This window comes from Tamandua tetradactyla, chromosome 6 (assembly GCF_023851605.1).
Source record: "Tamandua tetradactyla isolate mTamTet1 chromosome 6, mTamTet1.pri, whole genome shotgun sequence".
NCBI lineage: Eukaryota > Metazoa > Chordata > Mammalia > Pilosa > Myrmecophagidae > Tamandua > Tamandua tetradactyla.
Genome location: NC_135332.1, coordinates 51,441,186 through 51,452,646, shown reverse-complemented (window position 1 = coordinate 51,452,646; position 11,461 = coordinate 51,441,186). Strand labels below are relative to the sequence as shown.

The 11,461-nt window shown below is 36.7% G+C and overlaps 1 protein-coding gene across 4 annotated transcripts in view; it reads right to left on the bottom strand.

Moving 5' to 3' along the window:
- Positions 1-1,304: 1,304 nt before the first annotated feature.
- NLK (nemo like kinase) overlaps positions 1,305-11,461 on the bottom strand; it is a 245,244-nt gene continuing 235,087 nt past the window's right edge. For 2 of the 4 annotated variants that reach the window (XM_077165281.1, XM_077165282.1), the window contains 3 exons: positions 6,216-6,414; positions 5,203-5,296; positions 1,305-3,080 (listed from right to left, as the gene is read on the bottom strand). In XM_077165281.1, the coding sequence (XP_077021396.1) occupies positions 3,026-3,080; positions 5,203-5,296; positions 6,216-6,414 (348 nt within the window). In that variant the 3' untranslated portion in view covers positions 1,305-3,025. The other 2 variants (XR_013177722.1, XM_077165283.1) reach the window with 2 other exon arrangements.

Sequence of the window (11,461 nt, the reverse complement as noted above, 5' to 3'; positions counted from 1 at the left end):
AACCTGAGTCATTCTCTTCCATTCCACCCACCAAAAAAAGAAAAACCTGGTGGTGGTTTCAAGAGTACCACCTTGGCACAGGTCCTAACTTAATGTAAACATAGAGTGCACTAGCCTGGGCTAGCTCACAACTGTGTCCCTCCCATGCTCCTCTCCTAGCACATTCATACCTGCGCCACTTCCACAGTTCCTGCTGAAATCCTAAGGATGGCCTTAACCATTCGATCTTTAACTGTTTTGTTAGTAGTTTAGACTGGAAAGGGGTTGGGGTGTCATGAGAAGTGAGGAGAATCATTTAAAAATAAAAGTTGGGGCATGGAGAGAAAATCAATTTCATTGACATGTTTGAGGTGCCTATGATATACCCAGGTGGAAATTTCTAGTAGGCGCTTAGTAGAGAAATGTTGGTATAAATTTAAGAGATTTGGGATTATTCTCTTATACATAATGCGTTCTTATAAGTGATAAAAACTGGCTTCCTATTCAAACACTCTCTTATTAATATTAACTTGCACATAGAAGGTATTCAAATGTGTGGAATGAATAATTGTATTATTAGTCAAATTCCTCCTACACCAGAAAAAAAATCCCTTCATTTTGTTAAAACAAGAAAAGATAGGATGAAGTATATGTCATTTACAAACCCAAGAGGAATGCTGCTTTATCTAGCAGCAGGGACAGTATTCTGAAGTTAGGCAATCTGGTTTCAGGTCCTAATTATACTACCAAACACCTGAAGCTTCTTCCTTAGCTGAAAATGTTTTTGGGCTGCTTAGGGGCAGGAGGTAGAAAAGAAGGGGGGTGGGTAAAGCCCCTTAATAAATCTGCTTCATCCAAGACAGTCCATTTTTATTTACTATGTTGGACCTCAGATTAAGATTTCATGTGAAAAGAGGGTTCTTTATTTCAAATAAAAAAAAGTTTGAAAACCAACAGACTAGAGGCTATAAGGCCTGGAAAGACCTCCAGATTATATATATTAAAGTCACAATGTAAGTGGGCAAAGGTGGCTCACAGTGGCAGAATTCTTGCCTGCCATACCTGAGACCCAAGTTTGGTTCCCGAAGACTGCCCATGCATAAAAAAAAAAAAAAAAAAAAATCACAACATCTATAATATCTCAACAAATTTTTTGGCAAACTAAAGTTTCTGATAAGATTTACAAAAAAAAGAAACAAAAAAATAAACTAATTTCCTCAAAGATCAAAATGGAAATATAAGTAAGAAAATGTCTCAAAACATTCCAAAGTCAGGATATAAACTGTATGGAAGAGAAAACAAAGGAAAGGGAAACAGACAACACATATTTTTCAAATGTCACATTTAATGTTTTCACCACTGTACTTCAAATCTACATTGTACAAAGTGACCAGTAAGTGTGCCACGGTAATTGACCAACCTCTTGGATTGTACCTTTCACACCAGTGTCGTCTTGGGCTCTTTTGATACTAAACACGTTTCTCATTCAAGTGAATTGAAATGCTTCAGTTGGGTTGATTCTCAGGAGCCTCATAAAAAAAAAACAAAGATATTGCACCATCTTTGTTTAGTAATTCAATGTTTGTTTCTTTCATAGCAAATAATTACTTCATTGAAGTTAAAACTTCCAAACATAACTTATTAATAGTCTTCAAATTCAGCTCAGATCACTCAAGATGAAAATACTCTGCTAAATACAGATAACTTACAATAACTTTAACAGTTAATTGTCCATAACACACACCAAGGTTTTATCCTAGACCAATTTTAAGACGATCCATTAGTATTCCTTGTACAGGTGAAACAATCTTCAATTTTCTTGTCTTTTTTTTTTAATATAAAAATTGAAAGGGACATTCAAGTTTCAAGTCTCCACATTAAACTTAAAAAAAAAAAATAATCATCAGCATGTGGAGGTAAACAAGCCAAGTTGTATAACTCCAGGAGGTAGAGGCCTTCAATTTTTGAATTCATATATACATATGCACAGAATTCAGTGTTCCAACAGAAAAAAGAATTTGTCAAAAAGTAATAACTTATTTACTACTGTGACATTTCAAGACTCCCACAGCTTTGCCTAAGGACACAAACACATTTGACATAATTCCCTATGTGCCTTTTTTTTTTTTTTACTTTAAAATTTAAAAAAATTTGTTTTTGTCTTAATTTTTAATTTTTTTTTTTTACTGTCCAGTGCAGGAAAAGTCTCACAATTTCACAGAACTAAAATGTGCAAGCTAGTTCTCTCTCTATACAGCAATGTTGGGATTCTTTTGAAATTAGCCCAGAAATGAATTATTTACACACATGAAAGATGCATGCTTGGGGGTTCTTTTATGTAAGAAAGAGCAGAAAACTTCTAATAAAAATAGATTAAATATATATATATATTTATACTGGGTAAGGAAAACAAAAGTTTAGTCTTTCCTAGTCACAAACTCATTCTCTCTACCCACAACATGTGATTTTAGACAGCACACATCACCATCACTGCTCTAATGAGAAGCTAATTATAGGGCTTGATCATTAAGTGGCATGCCTCCCCCCTCCCCCCAGGTGCAGCCACGATCAGCTCACATGGCTCCATGATTGGTCGCAGGCAAGGTCACAGATTCTGTAGTTTTAGAATACCCCAAATGTTTAGGAATGGCTCAAATATAAAAATGTATGACTGTCCTTTTCTGTGTGTGTGTGTGAACAATCTCACTTCATTTTAAAAAAACAAAACAAAACAGAAAACCCCAAATTTGGTTCGATTCTCTTTTGTTCTGAGGTGAGCCATAACAGCTGCACTAAATTCATAAAACATGTGTAAAACATGTGCAACTCTGGGTAAAATATTTTTCTTCTAAAAGCACAACCACTTTACAAGATTAAAAGTCTAGTAACATTTCTAAATATTATTCATATCATACAAGTAGTGGTTGTTAATTTAAAACTTCATTAGTAAAATTACAGTACAAGCATGATTAACCTCCAGAATTGCAAATCCCAGACTCCAGTGGAAAGCTACATTACATCTTCAGTAGTACATTATCTTCCACCGTCACTCCCATACCAGAGGAGATGGGGGCATCTCAGACGGCTGAGCAACAGTGGAACTAGAAGAAAATGGAGAGAATTAAATTAATTGTAATGCCATAATGAGCAAAACGGCAATTCACTACTGCCTGTTTGTCTCTCTCCCTTTAAAAAACATTGTAAAGTCCACTTCTAGATTTCTGTTACTCTCTTAAGGTGAATTTGTTCCAAATTGTTTAAGGCTCTGTATCTATTGTGAGACCGTATAGTATAGTGGCTCATATATGGGCTTGAAAACCATGTTATTTATTATTTAGTCACATAGAGCAAGTTCCTTAATCTTTAAGCCTAATTTTCCTCATTTTAAAAGGGATAATGCAGCCTAATTCATAGGATATTACATTGAATAAACAAGAAAACGTGTAGTGTTTTGTACAGTGTCTTCTAGAGAATATAAAGTAAATGGTAGCTATTATAAACACCTACAATCAGGAAAATAACTTTAAGGGATGCAAAATTATCCATTTAAAAGTAGCTTCTCAAAATACAGTGACTAAGTAGGGACCTACTTTGAATGAACCTCATAAGCTCACAAGCATTCTTCTATCGAGTATTGAGTAGAATGGATAGTCATTTAGCATTCATTATATACAGATATATATTATAAGTTATTTCCTGTGTGTCCAATGTTATCAACTAGGTCATAAACTTGAGGGGGTTGGGTGTAACCATTTTCCCCAGAGCCCAGGATAATGAATGACTTGCCCCTGAGAGGTGCTGAAACATATTTGGCTGGGTCACTGACTCTGAAGGGAAAATATCAAAACAAAATGAACCCACAGGGAAGTAAAAATGCAATTTAATTCCTTTTCCTACAGAAAAATACAGAGAAGAATGGAAAGTCATCAATTAAAAAAAGTCTACACGATCTTACCTTTGTACACGTCAAGGCTAATTAAAAGGAAAGTGAAGGGACAAGAGAAAGAGGCAGGGAGAAGAGGGAAAAGGGAGGAGAAAGGCAGGAGGGGAAGGAAGGAGGAAGAGCATGGCAGCTATCAATTTATTGCCTCTTGGATTCAAATACATCGTCCTTTGCCCTGCTTTGTGATTCTGGAGCCAAACCCCGTACATGTTTCTCCTTTGCTACCTGACTTGATGGTTAGCCTTTGTAAACAGAGGGCACTGGAAGGGCACCACAAGGCCACAGCATCAGGAAGCAGCTTTCCTTCCTGGTTTTGGAAAGCCTCTTTTTTATTGTACAAGTTTCAGTAATGGGCCTTCTTCAAGGACTAGCTTTGGTTTCTTTACCTGTATCCTCTGCCAAGTTTCTCTGCAACCCACCAGGTTCAAAGAAACTCGCCATTTTCGGCAAGCTTCTTCACCACCCAGAGGTATGTTCCTGTGGCAGCCATGCCCTCTCCAAAGAGGTCTGAATCTTAGCTTTGAGTGAGGTGTGTCTTTTAAGTTCTTAATTTCAAGTTGTTCCCTCCCCAACTTGGACAGAACAGTTACTGTCTGCATTTGCTACTTTAGGACCCTTCAGAATCTTTTTTTACTCCTCTTAGTAGTTAACCAGCTTTTCCTAGTTAATAATTCTTGTTATTAAATTTTCCCTGTTCATATTAGTGGTATGGTTTCTTTCCCCTGGCTGGTGAGGGAAAAAAGAGATTGACACTAGGAGTTAGGGAAAAAGAGATCAAGAGAAGGAAAAGATAAAGAAGAAGAGAATAAGGCCTGCTAGTTCCAAAGTAGGCTCATGGTTAACCAATAAATCTGTTGACTTCTCCTCAATAAATAGGCCACAGCAGCAGTCCATGTGTTTAAAAAAAAAAAAAATTCTTGCTTGCAGTTGTTATGAGGAGAGGGATGATAGTGGAAATAAAGATGACTGTCTCTAATTCCAAAGCAGGTGGCTGCTATACTCCTGCTACATATGACCCCCATGTAAATGACCAGGCAGCACAATGGTCATCTGAGAAAAATTATCAAAGCAACCACAAGTGAATTGGTACCAGTGTAAAAACTGATGCTTAGATTTTTAAAATACTTTTGACTACAGTCAAAGCTCATAACAGAAACTTTCTGTCAAATCTTTTATCTATGCTATTGAATCTAAATAAAAATAAATTTGTTGAATAACAAAATCACAATGGCATCCTTTTAACTTTAACAGGAATGTTAGAATTTCACACATATAGTTACCTAATAAAGCTCTTAAAAGCAGCAGACTGAGGGTTGATGCAGAGAGGCACTCTGTTTCCTTTCTGCTGTTCCAAAATGAACTGGTGAATAATTTCTGTGAAAAAAAACATACAATCTATGCTGATTTGCAGGCCTGTGAACACTGGGGTCTAGCTAGCACCTTAACATTTCCAACTGGTATAGTTGGAATTAAAACCAGTCATTTATTAGGCAGAATCCAGTTGAACTTTCTTGAAACCAACACGATGGTTGCAGCCAAATATAGGCAAAAAACCCAAGATGGCCGTACAAGGATTGGAAACTCCATTAGTGGGAGGAGTAAATGATGAATATATTTGGGAGTGACTCCACAGGGGTGGCATTATGGGTGAACTCTCCAAATTGCTGGTAACAATGCCTTTTAAAAAATAACGTGTTTTTTTTTTGCCTGCTTGTTTTTTAACCAAAAACCTCAGTTGGTGTTTAGGTATGATTTTGGGCTACTTACTTTTTGGGAAACCACCTCTCTCTTAAAAATGCTCTAAAAAGCAGATACTAAAATCATTCAGTATTTTGGCTGAGAGTACTTTCACCTCTTGCCCAAATAGAGATTTTTCAGGAAGTTTTACATGAGTAAAATATCAGAAATCCCATTCTCTTGTCATTATCCAAGGAAAGATACCCTTTAGTGAATTTTTATCTGTTTTGAAACTGCATGTTAAAAACAATGACAACAACAAAAACTCCATGTTTCAGTAAATGAAATCACAATGAGTAAATATATATTAAATTCATTTTGAGTCACACTCACTAAATAAGCCAACTATGAAAACAACAAAACATTCATTCATCCTTCTGCCTGACCTTCTCCTGGATGTAATATTAATTACACATATATATGCCCTGAACAAATAGCTACATGTAATTTTAAATAAAAATCTGGAAGGGCTTTGGTCAGATTTCAACTCCTAATGGCAACATAATGGAAATGCTACTGATTATCCTGCTTGGTCAAGGCTAATAAAGATACTCACCTTTAACCTGTCGAACAGAACTGAGGTTCTTCTCAAAAGTGTCATCAAATTTGGGATTGGTGACAGGCTCAAAGTCACTGGTATAAACTCTTCCAGTAGAGGTGGAAAAGCAACATTTACACATACATGTGTGATAGCGAAGTCGCCCTTCATCTAGGTAGGGGTGGGCTAAGGCATCCTTAGCGGATATTCTTTTGGACTGAAATCAAATTTAGAGACCACATCAATACTACAGAAAAACATAACTGTCCACAAAGGATCTTTTATAAGACATAGTAGCTGCTTTACATACCTTATAGTTAATTTATAATAACATTCTACGTAAAAAGAGAGAACTGAATTAAGAAATGGGAATATCTTAGGAAAGGAAACTATTGGTACCTACCACCATAAAGCCTTTAGAAGCGCATTTCCACTGCAATTCTGAAATCTTCTGACTTTGAAATAGATATACACAGGGTAAAAAATGACAACTACGATAATTAAAAAATGTAATGCTTTGAGGATAAGTTTACATTTTTTTTTTTTTTTTAACATGGGCAGGCACCAGGAATCGAACCCGGGTCCTCTGGCATGGCAGGCAAGCATTCTTGCCTGCTGAGCCACCGTGGCCCGCCCATAAGTTTACATTTTAAATAACAGGCTATATTTTCTAAATAGTTCCCAGCATTCACAAGAGATGTGATCATGGTGATGAGTTTAAAAAGCTGCTTAAAATTTTAATTCTTTTAGAATACCTAATAGATTAGAGCAAAAGCACATCTAAAAGCTGCTGGAGTGCGTCAGGCAGCAAGTAATAGTCTGAATGCCATTTACTGTAATGCAGCTCAGCCTGAATATCACAGTTTAGTCTGTGCCTGTATTTTGTTGACACTATAGATCAGAATTCTTAATACAGACAGTTTCAGATTTACACAAATCATAACATTTTCCTCTTCATTACTCTGTTTAAAAATTTTTAAAATTGTCCCCCCTTTTAGCTCAGGTGACATATAAGTATTACTAAGAAAAAGAGGATTTTCTAAAACTTTTTTTATTGTAAAATACAACATATATACAAAAAAGCAATAAATTTCCAAGGACATTTTAACAAGTAGTTATAGAACATATTTTAAAGTTTGGTATGGGTTAAAGTTCCACAATTTTTCTTTTCTTCTTGTAGCTGGTCCAAGACACTGGAGACTAAAAGAAATATCAATAAATGATTCAGTCATACTCATTTATTAAATCCTATTTCTCTTTTATACTCCTCTTTTTTCTTTCTTTCTTTTTGTGAAAAATAACATACATACAAAAAAGCAATAAATTTCAAAGTACATTGCAACAATTACTTGTAGAACAGATTTCAGAGTTTGGTATGGGTTACAATTCCACAATTTTAGGTTTTTACTTCTAGCTGCTCTAAGGTACTTGTGCTGGTTTGAAAGGATGTATGTACCCTTGAAAAGCCATGTTTTAATCAAAATCCCATTTTGTAAAGGCAGAATAATCCCTATTCAATACTGTATGTAATTAAATCATCTCCCTGGAGATGTAACCCAATCAAGAGTGCTTGTTAAACTGGATTAGATGAGATGTGTCTGCACCCATTTGGGTGGGTCTTGATTGGTTTACTGGAGTTCTATAAAAGAGGAAACATTTTGGAGAATGAGAGATTTCTGAGAGCAGAGAATGACATAGCCATGAGAAGCAGAATCTACCAGTCAGAGACCTTCGGAGGTAAGGAAGGAAAACGCCTCCTGGGGAGCTTCATGAAACAGGAAGCCAGGAGAGAAAGCTAGCAGATGACGCCGTGTTCACCATGTGCCCTTCTAACTGAGAGAGAAACTGTGACTGTGTTCACCATGTGCCTTCTCGCTTGAGAGAGAGACGCTGAATTTCAGCGGCCTTCTTGAACCAAGGTATCTTTCCATTGATGCCTCTGATTGGACATTTCTATAGACTTGCTTTAATTGGGACATTATCTTGGCCTTAGAACTGTAAACTAGCAACTTATTAAATTCCCCTTTTTAAAAGCCATTCTCTGGTACATTGCATTCCAGCAGCTAGCAAACTAGAACAGTACTGGAGACTAAAAGAAATATCAATATAATGATTCAGCAATCATATTCATTTGTTAAACAGTACCTTCTTAAACACAGGGTTAAAAAATGACAACCTTCGCTATGTAACTCCACCATCACCTTTGATCTTTCTCCCACTCTTTGGCAGTGTTTGGGCTATGCCCATTCTAACTTTTTCATGTTGGAAAGGGCTGTTGATAATATGGGATAGGGGAATGGAACTAGTTGATGTTCTGGAGAAGCTGGCCCCTCTGTATTTCAGGACCCATCTGGCAGTTGTAGGTTTCTGGAAAATTACCCTAGTGCATGGACCCTTTTTAGAATCCTATATATTTCCCTAGGTATTCTTTAGGACTGGCAGGAATGGTTTTGGTTGGAGATTGGCAAGTTATGGTACGTAGTAATGTCTAACTGAAGCTTGTGTAAGAGTGACCTCCAGAGTAGACTCTCCTCTATTTGAACTCTCTCAGCCACTGATACCTTATTTGTTACATTTCTTTTCCCCCTTTTGGCCAGACACTGTTGAATCCAGGTTGCAGGGTCAGGCTCATCCCTGGGAGGCATCTCCCATGCTGCCAGAGAGACTTTCACTCCTGGATGTCATGTCCCAAGTAGCAGAGAGGAACTCTGCATATGAATCAAATGAATATGATTGCTGAATCATTATATTGATATTTCTTTTAGTCTCCAGTACTGTTCTGGTTTGCTAGCTGCTGGAATGCAATGTACCAGAGATGGAATGGCTTTTAAAAAGGGGAATTTAATAAGTTGCTAGTTTACAGTTCTAAGGCCGAGACTTGCAGAGTCCCATGACTACATGTCCCATGACTTGCAGAGTTGGGTTTATAGAGAGAGAGACCAAATCTGAATAACAAAAGGGGTCCTCCAGAGGTGATTCTTAGGCATACCTATAGGTAGGATAAGTTTCTCTGCTACCATACATAAATTTCACAAGAAGAAGCCTCAAGATCAAGGCTTGGCCTATTGTTTTGGGTGTCCTTAATGTTTGACATAGTATCAGGGGTTTCACCGATGGTAAAGTTTAATAGTTGCATATTTTTTTCTTCCATCTCTCAAGGGACTTTGCCAATACTTTATTATCTGCTTAATATACTCTGGGATGTATCCAGGCATTACATTAAGCTATACAGGTTTAAAGGCTCTCATTCTTATTCTGGGCTCCCTGTATTTGGATTGTTTCAATAATCTATCCACACAGCTTGAGTTAGATTATGTGCTACAGAAAATTTAGGTTCTGCACAAAATAAACCTTTCTTCCTTTGGTCTCAAAGAGTAGGTCAAGTTCTAAAATACTGACAATGTCTTCTTTACCCCTGTATTCTGAATTACTTTAATCCCGACCTGGTGGGCTTTGTTCTTATCTCTATAAACCAGAAATTGTTATTTCAAAATCCAAAAATAACAATTACTGCTCCGGACTAAATGTGACTGCTATAAGAACTTACAATCTAGGTCCCAGTTTTCTTGTAAGTATTTTCTAAATGAGATCATACAATATTGACTCTTTTGTTTCTGGCTTATTCTGCCTCACCAAACGTCCCATAGATTCATTCACATCGTTGTACGCCTCATAACTTCATTCCTTTTAGTAGCAGCACAATGTCTGATCATATATATATATTGTCACTCTACTTCTCATTTCAGTGCAACTTTCAGCCATCACCATATACTGGGCCTCACATATAATGTCCAAAGTTAACAGCCCATAAGCATTCTCAATTTTAGATAATTTCATTGTTCCCAAAAGAATGATAATAAACACATCCTCACCAAATAGAAAATCCAAACCTTACCTAACTCTTGTCCGTCCTCCCATTATGGACGCCAGTATTGCTGTGGTACTGTTGATGTTTTCCTGTTAAACATAGTCCAGAGCATGCAATAGGATTTTCCCCCCTATACCCTGAAATTATAAACTCTTTGTACAAGATTCATACCTTTGTAGTAGTTCATGCAAGAACTTATTTATATGTGTAGTGTTAATTGGTAGAACACATGAGCCTATATAACCCCTTTCAATCATATTCAACTTCTATATGGTAATGTTACTTAAAGACCCACTAGGAACCACCTTCACATCTATCAATTCCCTTACAATTAAGTTCAACATCATTAGCTAACTGTTCACCCATCTCAAACTCCTGTGTATCTTTAGGTCCCCTCTATTCTATATTATAAGCCTCTGATTACCTCTACCATGGTCATAATAGTGGAATCATACAGTATCTATCCTTTTGTGTCTGGCTTATTTCACTCAGTATTATGTCCTCAAGGCTCATCCATCTTGCCATGTGCTTCAGGATGACATTTCGTCTTACTGCTGCATAATATTCCATCACATGTATACTTGTCCAATGATGGGCACTTGGATTGTTTCCGTCTTTTGGCCATTGTGAATAATGCTGCTATGAACAGTGGTATGCGGATCTCTGTTTACTTCACTGCTTTCTGCTCTTCTAGGTATATACTGAGTAGTAGTAAAATTCTGGGTCATAGGGCAACTTGATATTTAGTTTTTGGAGGAACCACCAGACTGTCTTCTGTAGTGGCTGTACCATTATACATTCCCACCAGCAGTGCATAACTGTCATTTCTCCAAATCCTCTCCAACATCTGTAGTTTCCTGTTTGTTTAATGGCACCATTCTTATAGGTGTGAGGTGGTATTTCATTGTAGTCTAGATCTGCATTTCCTTTATGGCTAATGAGAACGAGCATCTCTTCATGTGCTTTTTTTCTTCATGTGCTTTGTAGCCATCTGTATTTGCTCTTCAGAAAAATGTCTGCTCATATCTTTAGCCCACTTTATAACTGGGTTGTTTGTTCTTTTATTGTTGAGTTGTAAGATTTCTTTATGTATACAGGATATCAAACCTTTCTCTGATATGTGATTTCCAAATACTTTCTTCCATTGAGTTGGCTGCTTCTTCACCTTTTCGGCAAGGCCTTTTGATGGACAAAAGCTTTAGATTTTGAAGAGTTCCCATTTATGTTTTTTCTTTAGTTGCTTGTGCTTTAGGTGTTAAGTTTAAGAAGCTACCACCTATTACTAGATCTTGAAGATGTTTCTCTGCATTTTCTTCAAGAAGTTTTATGGTACTGTTCTTACATTTAGATCTTTAATCCATTTTGAATTAATTTTTGTATAAGGTGTAAGGTAGGG